This window comes from Brassica rapa, chromosome A08 (assembly GCF_000309985.2).
Source record: "Brassica rapa cultivar Chiifu-401-42 chromosome A08, CAAS_Brap_v3.01, whole genome shotgun sequence".
Taxonomy (NCBI): domain Eukaryota; kingdom Viridiplantae; phylum Streptophyta; class Magnoliopsida; order Brassicales; family Brassicaceae; genus Brassica; species Brassica rapa.
In genome coordinates this window covers 8,590,616-8,608,005 of record NC_024802.2, presented here as the reverse complement: position 1 = coordinate 8,608,005, position 17,390 = coordinate 8,590,616, and the positions used below count along the sequence as shown (strand labels likewise).

General features: G+C 37.5%; 5 protein-coding genes across 6 annotated transcripts; 3 read left to right on the top strand and 2 right to left on the bottom strand.

Annotated features, from left to right (window-relative positions):
- Positions 1 to 1,280: 1,280 nt before the first annotated feature.
- On the bottom strand, positions 1,281 to 5,407 carry LOC103833781 (protein PELOTA 1). Its single transcript, XM_009109843.3, has one exon. It carries the CDS (start codon positions 4,127 to 4,129, stop codon positions 2,870 to 2,872), a length of 1,260 nt encoding a protein of 419 aa, XP_009108091.1. The 5' UTR covers positions 4,130 to 5,407; the 3' UTR covers positions 1,281 to 2,869.
- A 277-nt stretch (positions 5,408 to 5,684) lies between these two features.
- LOC103833788 lies at positions 5,685 to 7,246 on the bottom strand. Its single transcript, XM_009109849.3, has 2 exons — positions 7,009 to 7,246; positions 5,685 to 6,602 (listed from the first exon to the last, which is right to left on the bottom strand). The coding sequence occupies exons 1-2, from the start codon at positions 7,121 to 7,123 to the stop codon at positions 6,256 to 6,258; spliced, it is 462 nt and encodes a 153-aa protein (XP_009108097.1). The 5' UTR covers positions 7,124 to 7,246; the 3' UTR covers positions 5,685 to 6,255.
- Positions 7,247 to 7,786: 540 nt separating this feature from the next.
- On the top strand, positions 7,787 to 9,874 carry LOC103833780 (probable glucan endo-1,3-beta-glucosidase A6). The gene is made up of 3 exons (XM_009109842.3): positions 7,787 to 7,998; positions 8,093 to 9,448; positions 9,585 to 9,874. Exons 1-3 carry the CDS (start codon positions 7,953 to 7,955, stop codon positions 9,620 to 9,622), a joined length of 1,440 nt encoding a protein of 479 aa, XP_009108090.1. The 5' UTR covers positions 7,787 to 7,952; the 3' UTR covers positions 9,623 to 9,874.
- A 1,360-nt stretch (positions 9,875 to 11,234) lies between these two features.
- On the top strand, positions 11,235 to 13,304 carry LOC103833779 (pentatricopeptide repeat-containing protein At4g14050, mitochondrial). 2 transcript variants are annotated; one of them, XM_018654001.2, is made up of 2 exons: positions 11,480 to 11,658; positions 11,733 to 13,304. In XM_018654001.2, the coding sequence occupies exons 1-2, from the start codon at positions 11,480 to 11,482 to the stop codon at positions 13,231 to 13,233; spliced, it is 1,680 nt and encodes a 559-aa protein (XP_018509517.1). In that variant the 3' UTR covers positions 13,234 to 13,304. The 2 variants fall into 2 exon arrangements, with proteins under 2 accessions (XP_009108089.1, XP_018509517.1); XM_009109841.3 differs by having other exon boundaries at positions 11,235 to 13,304.
- A 798-nt stretch (positions 13,305 to 14,102) lies between these two features.
- LOC103833778 (selenium-binding protein 2) lies at positions 14,103 to 16,590 on the top strand. Its single transcript, XM_033276380.1, has 7 exons — positions 14,103 to 14,376; positions 14,687 to 14,882; positions 14,976 to 15,435; positions 15,524 to 15,631; positions 15,724 to 15,996; positions 16,068 to 16,387; positions 16,451 to 16,590. Exons 1-6 carry the CDS (start codon positions 14,232 to 14,234, stop codon positions 16,347 to 16,349), a joined length of 1,464 nt encoding a protein of 487 aa, XP_033132271.1. The 5' UTR covers positions 14,103 to 14,231; the 3' UTR covers positions 16,350 to 16,387; positions 16,451 to 16,590.
- The last annotated feature ends 800 nt before the right edge of the window (positions 16,591 to 17,390 follow it).

Sequence of the window (17,390 nt, the reverse complement as noted above, 5' to 3'; positions counted from 1 at the left end):
TTAGCCAGAGCGTTTCAAAGACGATTAAGGGTTATTACGACGGGGCATATCCGAACTGGAGCAAGACACCAAATCACGTTAAGATCACTTGGTTTTAATGTTTTGCGGTAAGATTTTTAAATTTAATTAAATTTTCACTTTTAAATATATATATATTTTTTAAATATTTATTATTAATTATAATTTCTTCAAAATTTTTGTGTTTCAGCAAAAGTGGCATTGGTCTTTTGGAATCACCGAGAGGGTGAAGGCGGAATTCGTTGCAAAGGCAAAGATCCGCCTCTGCAACACAGTCTCCGATTGGAAGGACAAGTGGGAGATCTACGGGTATGAGGAAAAGCCCACTGAGCTCACGAAGGATGTGTGGGATGGCCTCATCGCCTATTGGCAGCACCCCTCTTCGATCAAAAAGGCCAATTCGTGCTCGGCTTCTCGAAGAACGAAGGATAAAGATGGTCATTTGCCCATGCTTCACAGAACCGGGCAATAACCTCATGCAGGAATCCGTCTAGAAGCTGTAAGTTTTGTTTTAAATATTTATTTTAAAATTTTCAATTAATTTAATTTTTAATATTTAATTTAATTTTTTTTTGTAGTTCGAGAAGACGGGAGTCTAACCATCTCTGTCTGACCTATTCAAGATGACTCACGCCACATCCGACGGAGTTTTTGTGGATCCTGCATCTGAGAAACTCTTCCAAGCAGTGTCTTCTCGGATTGAAGAACGTGAGACGCAACTAACCCATGAGTCTCCCGATGGATTACACGTCACATTGGCCACCGAAGACGCCGACAGAATCTTCGAAGAGGTACAACTTAAAATTTTTGTTTACATTATTTTTAATATTTTAGCATAATTAACTATATTAATATATGTTTTAATTTTATAGGTGGCTTCTAAAAAGAAGGGCCGAATAGTTGGTATAGGCTCTGTTAACGAAGTTGCAAGTGCAACTTCGTCATACACTTCGAGACGGGATGAAGAGACTTCTCAGATGAAAGCTCGAATGGATAGCCAGCAGGTTCGTTTTGACTCTCTTGAGGATTTGCTAGACGTGATGGCCGTGGGAAACCCGATTATGCAGAGAATGTTGAGTGAGAGACGAGCCGCTCTTGAGTTTCCAGTACGAGATCCCCAAGAGTCCGATCCAACCCGTCAACAGCCGAGCAACCCCACCGACTACTTCGATGATATGTAGTTTTTTTTATATTTCGGTTTGTATTATGAATTTACATATTATTGTATGACTTTTAAATGCTTTTTTAAAATATGTTTTTTATTTTCATATTTCGTTTTAAAATTAAAATTATTTTAAATTCTGAATTTTAAATAAATTCAAATTTATATTACAAGTCGTTTACGAGGAAACCTCCGTTACGACGGACGTTTTACGACGAAATGTCTTTCGAGGTTAATTCGTCGTAACACACCGTTTACGACGAATTTACAATGACGAATTTACAATGTGTATTTCCCTCGTAAAAAATATGTTTTCTTGTAGTGGAGTCCAGTGAAGGGATTAGCTAAGCTAAAAGGATGGTTTCAAAGTCTTATTGGGATGATCATGAGGTTCCGAACCAAGATAGAGAAATGAATCTTGATACGGCTTGGAAACAACTTGAACAAGAAAGCTGCAACCAACTGGACGACTTTGGTGAGGACGAGCTGATTGAATCATCGACGGGTGAACTGGAAGAACTTTCGCATGGAGATAAAGGTGCAACCAACGGGACGTAAACAAAGAGGAGATGAGGAGCAACGTGTTTGAGCTCAGTCTGACCTATGGATATCAGTTTCCTCGTGCAAGCGAGCTTGAGGAACATACCAATCAAGTCAAGAAGGTGTCGGATCAAACTAGAATTGAAGATGGACAAAACAAGATTCTTTCGGCCCAAAAAGAGGATAATCTCGTTCTACTTGTTTCCTTGGCTGGGCCAACAATATGTGCATATCTCAATGATTATCATGAAGAATTTCAACACTTTGTTCAAGTTATGGACAAGCGCCTAGGAAGAATTTGGCTGAAAAAGACCTTATCGGTCCATGAAGATAAATGATCGACCACCATGGCCCATCCATGGTCTAACCACGTCCTTAAGTGTATTGGACTTTATTTTTGATGTATTTGGATTCTATTCGATGTAGACTTAGTTGGTTTTGGTTTTGGAGTTTCTTTTTTTGTAATAGAATTTGGACTTTCTAAACCCATTATGAGTCGGTTGGTGCTCTTAAACCAATTAGCAATAGAAAAATAAAAGTAAAAACAGTTCTAAGACATTAGATTTATTTTAAGAGGCAAATGGGTCTCTCAGATTATTTTCCAAGACAAAGTGCAATACCATCCACCACTTATTTGTAGGTTCCGCTTATCCTTTTCTTTTTTGGTTTTAGTGTTTAAATTTTTTAATATGACAAAAATCTGATTAAACTGACCTACACCAAACTGAAATAAGGAATATAGTTTGATTTTAGTTATAAACGTTATTTCCAGTAACCATTATACTTATATGATTTAGTTAAATACAGTATTATAAAGTGGTGTATCTATATGTAAACTAGATAATTTTCAAAATATTTTTTTCAACAATATCGTGCGAGCGAAACCAAAACATAGTTATATATCATGGAGATTGTATCAAGTAAACAAATCTTTTGAATCTCTAAGCACTGTTCGTCCACAAAATGAGAAAACATTTGGAACTCAAGAACTGAATGAATCAAATTCAAATCAATTTAAGCCATAACAGAAACGGTTTCAATATAATATCTAATTTTGTAAAACAGAATTAAAAAAAATTCGAGCTAGATCAAACTCCCTTATTCTAGTACTATAACTAGGCCTATTGTTTTCTAAAATCGAGAATATCGTTACATCTCAACGTCATCGAGACCTGGTAAAGGGAACCTGAGAAGAGCTGCAATTCCAGTATGCATTTCCAGTTGTTCACCTGAAACATGCATCGAAGAAAATATAAAAGCCTCTCCTCCTAATTTTTTCACCGACTCCACAAAATCCACATACTTCTTCCTTTCTTTCACGTCAGAATTTTTGAACAGCTCATCTGTAATGAGAAGTGTTTGGATTGCCTTTTGTTCATGAGCAAACTCCACTTGCTTCGGTCCGTAGCATGCCCGATATGGATCCTTTTCGAACATGGTGAAGAAATCCCTGAGAGCGTTCACCTCTTTCGATGCTTTTGTATCTTGGATCATCTTCATCACTTTGGGGTCACTCAGAACCTCTCCAAGGCTATGCCTATATCCGGAGTTTGCATGCACCAGAAGTATACGTGATTTGTTCTCAGTAATAGGTTTCAACTGTCTTCTCTCTGCTTCCAACAACAAGTGGCGATGAAACTGATCCTTTGTAAAGCCAGGACTTGCGATCACTACACACCGAACGACATTGAAGTCAACGTGTTTCACAAAGGCACGCACAACGTTCTCAAAGAATTTCTTCAACGCAGCCTCGTAACCAGCATGCTTACGATTAGGAATTGATGTTTCTATTGGTGCACCCACACTTTTGCCGACAAGGAAGATTTGTGCATGTCCTTCTTGCATTAGAACTACAGCTAAATCAGAACTGGAATTATGATGTTTTGCCTGGTTGAGTGTATCAATAGCCATTGAGTCCCATATTTTTTTCCTCAATAGGAAACGTCGTTTCAGCACGAGCTCCAAACTATGGTATGCACCAAGCGGTACGTGCTCGTTCTCAAGGATATTCGTCCCAAGTATGCGCAAAACACCACCGTCTTTGTCATAGTTTACCTCCTCAACTTGTACTTCTAGCTTCAGTGTCAGACGTTCAGACACTAGAGGTTTAGAGTCGTCAAGCTCAGCGTCTAAACGATTTTTAGAGTCACCACGTTTTTTAGAGCCTACAGGTTTTTTGGAGTCAACACGTTGATCAGAGTCAGAGTCTTCACGTTTAGAGTCAACACGTTCAGAGTCTACACGTTTAGAATTTCCTCTCTCTCTCAGAACCTTTCTCGATGTGACAGCCATTACACTATCGCCGGGGGCAATCAAGTTATAAGTAAACCAGAGATCATCCGAGTCCTCTGCCATCAGTTTAGCGCTTCCTGGTCCATCACGAACAAAATCCCTGCGGAGGATTCTCATATTTCAAGCTTTTTTTTTTCAAAACCAAGGAGCCTCGAGTGAAACTTTTGTTTTTGTAAAAGCAAATTATAATCTCTTTATATAGAGAGCATTCTTTAGGTTTTTTTTTCCTGCTCCTGCTCAGTTTTGGTGTTTTCCTTCTCCGGCTTAGTTTGGTCAAAGAAAAAGGAAATTCCGTTTTCACTTTTTGTTTTCATTGGATAAATATTTCAATTTTTTTTGTTTTCAAATAAAAACATGTAAAGTACAAAAAATTAAACGGTTCATAATAACCATAATCCCATCCAGTCTTCTATCCCACTTCAAACCCGGTTCAAAAATCTGTCCCAAATCAAAATTTTACAATTGAATTTATTATTTATTTTCTATACATTTTCCAATAAATATCAACCAATAGTATTCAACCAATTCAAATATTTTCAATTAATGTTTCTTAAAAGTATACAATTTTTCAACATTATTTACTAAAAGTACCTTAAAATTTTAGAAAATCTATCATTTTGGAACAAAAAATAAATGTAGAAAACCCGGTTCAAAAATCTGTCCCAAATCAAAAGACTCATTAAGGGGGGTTATTGGAACCAGAATTTGGAAAGAGTTGAGTGACTTTAGAAGTTGACAGATTTTTAAAAGTTTAGTAGATTTCACAAATGTTTCCTAATTTGTATCAAATATTTTGTATTGATTTCTATAGATTATTGTTGATTATTAAGAATTTGCACAATATAGTTTTTCAAAAAGTTTTTTCTTCTAATGTACAAAAAAATTTATAGAAATTTTCAACAATGAATTTCGATGAGACACTATTATATCATCGTTTGGTGTGTTTACATAGACAAATGCATTTTATAGTATTGGTTATTTGTGTTATGCATGGTTTGTTCTTAGTTATGTTGTGAAAATATTTATTTTTTATTTTCATACTACATGACTTATTTTTAACAGTCTTGTTTTCATTGACATTTTTTTTGAGACACCACTCATACAAACGAAAAATTAGAACACACCAAATACGAGACTTACCGACAAAGAGATCTTCCAAAAATCACATGTCAAACAAGAAAAATATATCATAAAGTGTGGGAATGTTTTTATTATGAGTAATTCTTGGGTTCACCCCCTAAGGTGAACCTCTAGGTTCACCAACCAATAGGATTTCATTATTTCAAATTTGATATCTTCTAAAAAAGGAAACAAAATATTGTCAAGTTATATTATGTTTTTAAAATAAAAAGGTAAAAAAAATAATAGTTACAAAAAAAAAGTTTTTTTTAAAAAAATATTGTTAACGTCGTCAGCAAAATACTAAACCCTAAATCCTAATCCCTAAACCCTAAATTCTAATCCCTAAACCCTAAATCCGAAACCCTAAATCCTAATCCCTAAACGCTAAAACATTCAAGGGTTTATGATTTTTGTGTTCAGTGTTTTTGATTTAGAGTTTATGATTTATCCAAGGGTTTAGGATTTACCCAAGGGTTTAGGATTTATCCAAGGGTTTAGGGTTTCGGATTTAGGGTTTAGGGATTAGGATTTAGGATTTAGGGATTAGGATTTAGGGTTTAGTATTTTGCTGACGACGTTAATAATATTTTTTTTTTAAAAACTTTTTTTTTGTAACTATTATTTTTTTTACCTTTTTATTTTAAAAACATAATATAACTTGACAATATTTTGTTTCCTTTTTTAGAAGATATCAAATTTGAAATAATGAAATTCTATTGGTTGGTGAACCTAGAGGTTCACCTTAGGGGGTGAACCCAAGAATTACTCTTTTATTATTGTGGGAATGTTTTTATTAGTACACAGATTTCAGAAATCTTATGAGTAGACATGCTATTTTCAAAGTCTAGCTTATGAGTAAAAATATAAAGAATTTAGTTCCCAATAACCATAGAATTTAATAGAATATCAAAATCAATAAAAACTAAACTTTTTGAATAACAAAAGATTTAAATAAAATTTAAAAGTGTTTAAACCAATAACAATGAATTTTGAAAAGAGTTTTAAAATTCATAAACCAATAACCATGGATTCTTAAAATTTTATAATTCTTTAAAAATTCTTAAACCAATAACCGCCCTAAGATAACAAATCAAAGAAGAACGAAGAGGTTATGGAGAAAGTCAACGCAAAAATAACCGGTCAATCAAAAACATAAAGGAGATCAGATCATTAAAAGAGGCATTGATGGTGCTAAATAGACACCATATATTAGGAATGGCAATTGGGACAACCCGCACCGCCGTGGCCCGCCCCGCTGCGGTCTCTATCTCTGGCGGATCTTTGCGGGTCAGCCCGCCGTAACCCGCGGTTCCCAAACCTCTACCCAAACCCGCCCCGCTTGCTATATAGGACTTTGCGGTCCGGCCCGCGGGTAGTGAAAATGCTGTCCTCATTTCTTTGTTGTTGCTTGACTCGTGTGGTGGTGGTTCATGTGTGTCTAATTTTGTAGTAAAGCTTCTCAGCACATCTAGTGACATTAAAAAAAAAAAGATAAGAAGGTTGGTTGTCAAGCTTTTTAATGAGACCAAACAAGTGGTATACAATGGGTGCATACCTCTCACAAGTTACGAGTTTTTTATAACCATCATCATCAAGCAACTTATAAGACAAATGACAATTAACAGTAAAACTTTTAAACAATTAACCGTAAAACTTTAAAACTGATAACTTCTTGTCACTAAAGTCTACAACCATCATGTTTCAAGTCAAGTAGTCAAGTCAAACAAACCAAACGAACTCTTGAACTCAATACTGTAACTTAGTAGCAGATTGTAAATTTGTAATCTAATTACAGTATAGAATGGCGAGTGATATAAATAACATGCAAAGATTTAACTTTAACTCGTGTCTACTGAGAGGAAGAAATCATATACCTGTATAGATGGTAGATGGTGGTAGATCGAGGAAGAGGTGATGAAGATAAGGCTCAGTGGTGACCTTAGTCGACGAGTGGAAGAGAAGGTTCAGAATTGCCTCCACAGTCGCCATTTCTCACCTTTTTCGTCGGTTAGCAGAACACCAAACGTCTCTGGTGAAGAAGACACGCGGGTCTCGAATGCCCCGCAAACCCGCGTCGACCCGCCCCGCATTGGCCCATACCCGAAATTGACCAACCCGCAAGACCCGCAATATCTCGGGCCTAAGATATCTAAGCCCAAACCCGCCCCGCAGTGGGACTTTACGGGCTTAGCCCGCGGGCTAAGGTCCCAATTGCCATCCCTACCATATATCATGCTTCCGATAGGGTATGTGCAATTGTGCAGTGGAAGTTCTTCCACCATTTCTAGCAAATATAAAAATATAAAAAAAATTCAAAAAGAATAAAGAGAAAGTAAAAATAAACAACATGCCAAACAAACTCTTTTTTTTCTTTACCTAGAGATAAGATTAAGAATATGATTTGTCATTAGTCTTCCCAACTCAATGTACTAAATAAAAAAAGTCTTCACAACTCACAACTATTATTAATATATTTTTTTTAAACTACAGTTGCCATTGTATTGATTTTATTTTTGTACAATTGACAACATGTATAAAAGTGATAAATTTGGAGAAAGATTGACTTGGTTCAATTTGAACCATCCAACCAACAATCTTTTAGCACAAAAGAACTCAGCTATATATGCTACAATTTCAGAAGAAACCAGAAGCCAAAAAGAAGCTATTATTGCATGACTCAATATTAATCTATAAGCTTCCTTCACACTAAACTTACACCCTACTCCTACTTAAATACGTCAATGCAAGTTCCACACAATTCCCACTCAAATCAGAATCTGATCACCACTAACACATTGCGAACCAAACACAGAAAGTCATGTCTCCTGTTGCTTTCTTTCTCTTCACCCTCATCTACTTTTCAAGTAAGTCATCTTCTTCATCAATAAATCAAAATATGTTATACATTTTTCCCTTTTATTTTCTCCCATAATGAACATAATTTTATTGGTTTTACAGGTTCATGTTGCTCCGCGGCTCGATACCAGCATCGACACAGGTACATGGAGAGGAAACTAATGATAGCGTTGGCAAGCAAGATTGGTATCAACTATGGTAGACAAGGAAAAGACATCCCATCACCTTACCAATCAATCAATTTCATCAAATCCATCAAAGCTGGTCATGTCAAGCTCTACGACGCGGATCCAGAGACGCTAACACTCCTCTCTCATACCAATCTCTACGTCTCCATAACCGTCCATAACCACCAGATCACTTCCCTCGGCACCAACCAAACCACAGCTGAAGATTGGGTCAAAACAAATATCCTCCCTTACTATCCGCAAACCCAAATCCGATTTGTCCTTGTCGGAAACGAAATCCTCTCCGTCCAAGACAGGAACATAACGTCCAATCTCGTACCGGCGATGCGCAAAATCGTGAACGCTCTCAGAGCTCATGGCATTCACAACATCAAAGTCGGTACACCTTTACCTATGGATTCTCTCCGGTCGACGTTTCCACCGTCGAACTCAACGTTCCGGGAAGATATCGCCGGACCGTTGATGTTGCCGTTGCTGAAGTTTCTCAACGGAACAAACTCTTACTTCTTCATCAATCTTCAACCTTACTACCGTTGGTTGAGAAACCCTATGAATACCAGTTTGGATTTTGCTCTCTTCCAAGGGGATTCAACTTATACCGATCCTCGTACCGGTTTGGTTTACCATAATCTCGTAGACCAAATGTTGGATTCGGTTATCTTGGCCATGACCAAACTCGGTTACCCACACATCCGCATTGCGATCTCCGAAACCGGGTGGCCTAATTCCGGTGACATCGATGAAACCGGAGCCAATATACTCAACGCAGCGACGTATAACCGGAATTTGATCAAGAAGATGACCGCAATTCCACCAATCGGTACACCAGCTAGACCCGGTTTACCTATACCGACGTTTGTCTTCTCATTGTTCAACGAAAACCAGAAATCCGGTTCGGGAACACAGAGGCATTGGGGAATCTTGCATCCCGACGGTACACCAATCTACGACATTGATTTCACCGGTCAGAAACCCTTAACCGGTTTTAACCCTTTGCCTAAACCGACGAACAATGTTCCTTACAAGGGTCAGATGTGGTGCGTACCTGTTGAAGGAGCCAAGGAGGCTGAGCTTGAGGAAGCTTTGAGGATGGCTTGTGGCCGAAGCAACACAACGTGTGCGGCTTTGGCTCCTGGGAAAGAATGTTACGAGCCGGTCTCTATTTATTGGCACGCAAGATATGCGGTTAGCTCGTATTGGGCTCAGTTCCGTACCCAAAACGTCGGATGTTATTTTAATGGACTGGCTCATGAGACTACGACTAACCCTGGTGAGTCATTTGTGCTTCTTCCTAAATTGGACAAGAATAACTCTACATATTGTCACGGTTCATGTGGCAGAGGAAGGATATCTGTGGATTTTTTTTGTGTGTGGAATGTATTGTAACTAAGAAAGCGTTTTTACAGGAAATGATCGCTGCAAGTTTCCGAGCGTTACTCTGTGAGGAAGAACAACTGAAAGAAATGGAAGATGAGTAAAAATTTACTCAATATTGTTTTTCACTATGCATTTTGTGCTTCTTGTGTTCTGAATGTTGAGAAAAAATAGAATAACTAATAAATAAAATTTTTGTAACAAAAACTGAAGACTACATTGTCCATCAGTTTTTGGGGTCAAACACTTCATAAAAGAGAAATTGTTTACAGTAGATAATTAACAAAACGGAGAAATTGTGTAGAATACCCTTTTCCGAGAATTTGTTTTTGTGTAACCCCACTTTTGTTATACCTTTCTCACTCACTCACACTTTAAACTTTCAAATTATCTAACTAACATTTTTAACAATCAGCATGACATCAAAATCATAAAAAACATTCAAGTCTTATTTGTGCTTCAAGTCAAAAATTCGTACGGTGCTATTTATTTTACCTATGAAATCGATGACCCGTCAATTTTATGTTATAAAAATATTCTAAATTTTGTTAACAAAAAAAAATATAAAATATACAGAATATATGAAAATTCAAAAAATAAATAAAAATAAAATTTATTTAGATATATTATAGAATAAAATTTAATAAAATTTAAATCTCAATAATTAATAAAATGAAAAAAATCCAAAAAAATAAAATATTTTTTTTGAGTTAAAAATTGTTTTTTTTTTCAAAATATTTAATAAAATTGCGATATATCTTTAATGACCATGACAGCTTCCGCCATATCACATATGACCATTGTTAGAAATAAATAATTCATGAAGTTACTACTCCTGTTTCGCAGCAGGATACAGATCTTCAGTTCATGCCCAAATAAAATCTAACTCAAGATCTTGATCAATTTCTGCCTCTGAGTAAAATAAAAAACTTATACTAAATGAGTATTCTTCCATATCTCAAGATATGAAAGGATTTAATCTAATTTCCGACTACGGAACAACCTATTTAAAGGGACCCAAATCTTTGAACATTGGATCGACTATTCAAAATATCAACCTAGTTAGGCGGTTAGAATTAGGTTTATAAACCCAAATTGTTGTAGTCATGGCTCTAAAGATCAATAGAACATTATTTTTGATCATTGTTCATTGTTATTATTTCTTACTTCATGTTTCCGCAGTACCAACAAAGAGGCTGCACAAATTTAACCTAATAGTTTGCCATTAGATGTGAATGTTAAAATGCTAGAAAGTGAGCATAATGAGCCGCATGCGGCCACCCAAGTCGAAACCGAGTTTTGAGACCAGATCACAGCTATGCAACAATAGATCACCGAGATGCATACAGCTCGGGAGAGCATCGCATCTACTGATAGCCCTGTACTCATATCCGAAGTCCAAACCTTGAGCCGCATGCGGCTTTTTTCTTGGTTGTTTGTGGTAACCGGCTAATCTTCTTGCCCTATTCTGGAGTATTGTCATACTCAAACTTGCAGCTAATCTTTTTTTTATTTTCTTCGGTTATTTTTTTTTCTTTCCGTTCTTTATTGATGTTCGTAAATTGTAATTGTATTCACTGTGTTTCTATTTTCTGCTTCTTGTTATTTTTGTAACTTTTGTATAAAAACAAAAATCTAGTATAAAATATTAAAATATAACATATTGTTCACAAAAATACTAATATATTAATTTCTCATTGATTTTATATTTATTTTTCTAATCATTTCTATAGCTAAGATCCATCAAATGAAGAAGTCAGAAATAAGCATTCACATTTTGTAAATCTAGAAATTTGTGTTAAAAACAGAAATCATTAATTCTGGAAACGAGAAGGCAAAAACAGGTGTTGAATGCTTATCCATCAGTATCTTCATCAGCTCAAGCTCTGCGCGAGGAACCGAACCCTAACCACTGCCAAGTCCCTCCATGCCCAAATCTTCAAGCTCGGGATCACTCAATGCATTCCTTTGGCCAACACCCTCGTCAACGTCTACGGAAAATGCAGCGCCGCTTCTCATGCACTCCAGCTGTTCGACGAAATGCCTCACAGAGACCACATCGCTTGGGCCTCTGTTCTCACGGCTCTTAACCAAGCGAATCTCTCTGTTAAGACGCTCTCGATGTTCTCTTCTAACAGTGGACTGCTTCCGGATGATTTCGTGCTCTCTGCCCTTGTCAAGGCCTGTGCGAACTTAGGCTCTATTCATCACGGGAAGCAAGTTCACTGCCGTTTTTTAGTATCTGAGTATTCTCATGATGATGTTGTTAAGTCTTCGCTGGTTGATATGTACTCCAAATGCGATTCACCTGATAGTGCTAAAGCGGTTTTCGATTCGATAAGAGTGAAAAGCACCATCTCGTGGACCGCATTGGTATCTGGGTTCGCTAAAAGCGGAAGAAAGGAAGAAGCTTTGGAGCTTTTCAGGAACATGCCGATCAAGAATTTGTATTCTTGGACTGCATTGATCTCTGGTTTTGTGCAGAGTGGTAAAGGGCTTGAGGCTTTCTCTGTGTTTACCGAAATGAGGAGAGAAAGTGTTGACATTTTGGATCCTTTAGTTCTTTCTAGTATAGTCGGCGCTTGTGCTAATATGGCTGCTTCCATAGCAGGGAGGCAGGTTCACGGTTTGGTTATATCTCTAGGATTTGATTCGTGTCTGTTTATTAGTAACGCGCTTATCGACATGTACGCTAAATGCAGCGATGTTATAGCTGCAAAGGATATTTTCAGTAGGATGCGTCACAGAGATGTAGTTTCGTGGACATCGCTTATAGTTGGAATGGCTCAGCACGGTCAGGCTGAGAAGGCATTGGCTTTGTATAGTGACATGGTGTCACACGGTGTAAAGCCTAATGAAGTCACGTTTGTTGGGCTGATATACGCGTGTAGCCATGTTGGTTTTGTAGCTAAAGGCCGTGAGCTTTTTCAATCGATGAGAGAGGAGTATGGGATCCGCCCGTCCTTGCAGCATTACACATGTTTATTGGATCTTCTTGGTCGGTCTGGACTGATTGATGAAGCTGAGAAGCTAATCCGTACAATGCCGTTTCCTCCTGATGAACCAACTTGGGCTGCTTTGCTTAGCGCTTGTAAGCGACAGGGGAAAGGTCAGATGGGTGTAAGAATCGCTGATCATCTCTTAAGTTGCTTTAAACCGAGAGATCCATCGACTTATATACTTTTATCAAACGTCTACGCAAGTGCTTCTTTGTGGGGGAAAGTATCAGAGGCAAGAAGGAAGCTAGGAGACATGGAAGTTAGGAAAGATCCAGGGTACAGCAGCGTAGAGGTTCGGAAAGAAACCGAAGTGTTTTACGCGGGAGAAACATCTCATCCTCTGAAAGAAGAGATTTTTGGGTTGCTTAAGAAGTTGGAGGAAGATATGAGGAGAAGAAATGGTTATGTTCCTGATACGAGTTGGATCTTACACGACATGGATGAGCAAGAGAAAGAGAAGCTTTTGTTTTGGCATAGCGAGCGATCAGCTGTTGCATACGCTTTACTTAAGGGTGTTCCGGGAAGTCCCATACGGATTGTGAAAAACCTAAGGGTTTGTGGGGATTGTCATGTTGTTATGAAACATATAAGTGAGATTACAGAAAGAGAGATTATAGTTCGAGATGCTACTAGATATCATCATTTCAAAGGAGGAAAATGCTCCTGTAATGACTTCTGGTAAGAGGTCCTGTGTTCTTTGTTGTAACATTTGTTTTTTTATGAAAATTTGATGAGATTTTTGAGGATTGCGTATAGTAATGATTGTCACAGAAAATCGAATTGTGTCCTTCAATAGAGACGACAAAGATGGTGGCTTCACTTCACATCCGTGACAGATATTATTAGATAACAACAAACGAGTCACTGTGTAATCGCACTAACTCACTCACGCACCAACTCACAGAATTTAGTAACGTGTATTTATTTATCAATATTTCACCCACCAACTCAGGAACATAGTAACAACGTGCACTTATTCAGAAAATATATAGTCTTATTCAGAACTAGAGTTAGCTATTTTTTAGAAATTGATTTAAAGAATAACTATCTGTGTACAGAAAGTTCGAACCGGAACACAAATAAATAATCTCTTTCACACCACCACTAGTGTAGACCATCAATGTTCTGAGATAAATAAAAATCTGTATCATGGTGTTTATATACAGAATCAAAATAAAAGCGGTAATTATCGACCTAAATATTTCATATTAATATATTTTCCTTGAAGATGGAGTGATAGATAGATCATAGATGAAACTATTATTCTGTTAAGAAGACAATGTAGTTGTCCTGGATACAAACATCAAGATCTTAGTACACGTGATTGTTGGCAATACAAAGTGCAGCTGCTTTATCACCGAACAAAACAACCAACTCACTGGCGAATATAATAACAAAGTTGCTACATGTTAGCTGATTAGGTGAAATGAAAAGTGAATTCTGTTTAAAATGTACACTTAAACCCTCTTAGCAAAAGTATAATAATAGTACTACTATATATTTGTGAGTATCAATTGGTGTCATATGCTCTATATATATATAGACATAAAGATAACAACGACACAAGTCACCATCGCGCTTACTCACTCCAAAAGCTTCCCATTTATAAATCTCACACTTGTGCTTGTGTTTGCGTTTAACTCAGATACGCCTAGCTTCACGACTTCCACATAATTACAGATGGCAACAGAGACTGTATTGGCGACGGCGGTGAGCAACGGCGTAGGTAAAGCTTGTTGCAAGTCCGGTCCGGGTTATGCTACGCCTCTAGCTGCCATGTCCGGTCCACCTGAAAAGCTCATCTACGTCACCGCCCTCTACTCTGGTACACATTTTATTTTATTTTCCTCTACTTCCAGTTTTTATTCAAAGTTTTCTTCAGTATTTTTGGACTTAAATTAATCTTACTTTTAACGTTAAGAGAACTCGGCAATGATTGGATTTGTCCATGTTCTTTATATATAAGTATATAATTAGTCCTAATTCACTTTCTGATGTGAGATTTTTAATTTTAAAAGTATGAATATTATACGGTCTAATATCTTATAATTGTTGAATAAATTTAACAAGAATGTTGAAAAAAATCCTTGGTTCCTCTGTATTTAAATACTTTTTTGAATTGGGTTTATAATTAGGAACGGGGCGAGAGCAACCAGACTACTTGGCGACGGTAGATGTGGATCCAAACTCACCCACATATTCAAGCGTCATTCACAGATTGAAAATGCCTTATATAGGCGATGAGCTTCATCACACTGGTTGGAACTCTTGCAGCTCTTGCCACGGTGATCCTTCTGCTAGTAGACGTTACCTCGTCTTACCAGGCTTAATGTAAGACTAACCTTGTTTGAGCGGCCTTTCCCTCCTTTTCCTTTACATTCTAGATCATTATGATCTAACGTTTTCTTTCTTGTCTTGATGAAGATCTGGTCGCATCTACGCAATCGACACAATGACTGACCCAAAGGCTCCGTCCTTGTACAAGGTTGTAGAACCTAAAGAGATTTCTGAGAAGACAGGATTAGCATTTCCGCACACGTCTCACTGCCTCGCCTCTGGCGACATGTTGGTCTCTTGCCTTGGTGACAAAGAAGGAAACGCCAAAGGGAACGGGTTTCTCCTTCTTGACTCTGATTTCAACGTCAAAAGCAGGTGGGACAAACCAGGGCATGCCCCAAAGTTTGGGTATGATTTCTGGTACCAGCCTCGGTTCAAGACGATGATCAGCACTTCTTGGGGAGCACCTAAAGCTTTCTCCAAAGGTTTCAATCTCCAGCACGTTGCTGATGGCTTGTACGGAAGTCATTTACATATTTATAAATGGCCAGAAGGTGAAATGAAACAGATTATTGACCTTGGTAATACTGGTCTCTTACCTCTCGAGGTAGTAACATTACTTCAACATGTTATATAAAATGTGAGGATCTGTGTTACCGAGGAATATAATGTAATGTTTTATGTGGTTGTTGCAGATAAGATTCTTGCATGATCCGTCTAAAGATACAGGATATGTTGGGAGTGCCTTGTCGAGTAATATGATACGATTTTTCAGGAACAGTGATGACACATGGAGTCATGAGGCAAGTGTAGTTTCTGATATATCTTCTTAAACTCTTTTTTTTTTTTGGTTATTTCGAAGCTATGATTTACCCTTAAATTGATTTTTTGGTAGGTGGTTATATCAGTTGAACCACTGAAAGTAGAGAACTGGATTCTTCCAGAAATGCCGGGGCTTATCACCGACTTCTTGATCTCCCTCGATGATAGGTTTTTCTACTTTGTGAACTGGCTTCATGGAGACATTCGTCAGTACAACATTGAAGACCCTAAAAACCCTGTCTTAACTGGTCAAATTTGGGTGGGCGGATTACTACAAAAAGGCAGCCCTGTAAAGGCGGTTAGAGAAGATGGTACCACTTACCAGTTTGATGTTCCTCAGATCAAGGTTTGTTTTACTTACAAAAATAAACATTCATTTGGGAGCACATTTTTCTTTAATATCTCGGGTATTTGTAGGGGAAATCTCTACGAGCAGGACCTCAGATGATCCAGCTGAGCCTTGATGGTAAACGATTGTATGCAACAAACTCACTGTTCAGCGCGTGGGACCGTCAGTTTTACCCAGAACTCATGGATAAAGGATCACACATAATTCAGATTGATGTTGATACAGAGAAAGGTGGTCTCTCAATAAACCCTGATTTCTTTGTGGACTTTGGTGAAGAACCTGATGGTCCTGCGCTTGCCCACGAGATGAGATATCCCGGCGGAGACTGCACATCTGATATCTGGATTTGAATTGGACCCCTAAAACGAGTAAAATTGGGTTTGACTCACTGTTATGTTTTTTTTTTATATTCAAACTCAGTGTTATGTTTTTAAGCAAAAAAAATGACTCATTGTTATGTTTTCCAGAGTGTAATAAATAAGAAGTCGCTAGATTCATGTGTTTTGAATCGACCAGAATGAAAAGTTTTTTTCTTCTATATTGTTGTTCTTAATCCGTGATAATAGAACCTCCTACGTCCCTTTCTTTTGAGGTTTGAGCATTACCAGTGGTGCAAGATTTAAATATAGAAATCAAAGATCGAAATCACTTCAAACACTTTCGTATTGCTTTAGAAAATAACTCAAAACTAAAGCTCAATCACTCACACAATCCGTAAGTTGATTCAACACCTTACACTTCAATATATAAGACTAGATAATCCTAATCCTATTAGTAATCACACTTTCAATATTTCCTATTCTCTTATGGATAATCATAACACTTCAATTTAGGATAGCTTGTGTTTTAAGCTATCTTTCAAGCTTAAACCAACATTCTCCCCCTTAAGCTTGACTTCATCCTCACACACTACTTGCATTCCAATAAGACTCCTCATCTCTTTAAAACGAACTCGGCTTAGGGACTTTGTTAGAATGTCGGCTCTTTGCATACTTCCCGGAACATGCTCCACTTCAATTGGTTCATTCTCGACGCACTCTCGTATGAAATGATACCTTCTATGAATGTGTTTACTTCTACCATGGAATACAGGATTCTTGGTGAGCGAGATTGCGGATTTGTTATCGACTTTTATTGTCACCTTCTTGCTTTCATGCCCCACGACTTCACTCATAAGTTCTTGGAGCCATATTGCCTGTTTCGCAGCTTCCGTAGCAGCCATAAACTCTGCTTCACAAGATGACAAGGCTACAATTTCTTGTTTCTGAGAACACCAGGTTATAGGACTGGTTCCGAGATAGAAAACATGTCCAGTTGTAGCTCTGCCATCATCCTCATCTACGTTGTGCGAACTATTGCTAAACCCTATTAGTTCTTCTTGTTCTGTTGCT